The 657-nt window shown below is 46.7% G+C and overlaps 1 protein-coding gene across 1 annotated transcript; it reads left to right on the top strand.

The window, feature by feature from the left end:
• Positions 1-39: 39 nt before the first annotated feature.
• CSUI_011533 (uncharacterized protein) lies at positions 40-640 on the top strand. The gene has a single exon (XM_068071631.1). The coding sequence runs from the start codon at positions 322-324 to the stop codon at positions 478-480; it is 159 nt and encodes a 52-aa protein (XP_067916393.1). The 5' UTR covers positions 40-321; the 3' UTR covers positions 481-640.
• Positions 641-657: the final 17 nt, after the last annotated feature.

Raw genomic sequence — 657 nt, 5'->3', positions numbered from 1 at the left:
ACGCATCTCGGGTCGCAAGGAAGGCAGTTGGGGGTAAGGTGTAGATGTTTGCGTCTAAGAGAAATGGAGGGTGTATTGTATCTGATCTTACACGAGGAGATTGCTGCACGTACCTATATGTGACACATAGATATCAGGAGCTACCTTATCGGTGTGAGACGGCGACTACCCTTCCATCGGCGCCATCATTCGCTTCAACGCGTATATAACCAACCCGGGCTTACGCTTTTGGGAGGTCATTCAAACTCCTGAAAAGTCAGAAGTACGTATACACTTCACAGCTGGATCTCCATCGTCCTCAAGAAGGCGGCGATCGAACGTATGATGATAAGGGCCATGACGGATCTTCTCCTATCTTTCCTTTATCTGTTTCTCCTGCCCTTTCCATTCATTCTTTCTTTGTTTCTTTCTTCAGACATCGCATTCTACAAGATGCAGTTTTCTTGGCGACAGATTCTCCCCAGACAGGAGGCATTCTGACTGTGAATAAGAGAGGTCTAGTGTGTCTCTGTAACGTCAATCTGCAGGCACTTATTCCTTATATTAGCCAAGCCCTTGTAAACATTCCGAACCGTCAACAAGTAGCCACAAGTCTTGCTAAGCGTTACGGTCTACCGGGATCTGAAGAAACTCTCATGCAGGTAAACTCATGGGTCT

This window comes from Cystoisospora suis (genome assembly GCF_002600585.1).
Source record: "Cystoisospora suis strain Wien I chromosome Unknown contig_13060, whole genome shotgun sequence".
NCBI lineage: Eukaryota > Apicomplexa > Conoidasida > Eucoccidiorida > Sarcocystidae > Cystoisospora > Cystoisospora suis.
The sequence above is the reverse complement of the archived record's forward strand: the minus strand, read 5'-3'. Positions and strand labels throughout refer to the sequence as shown.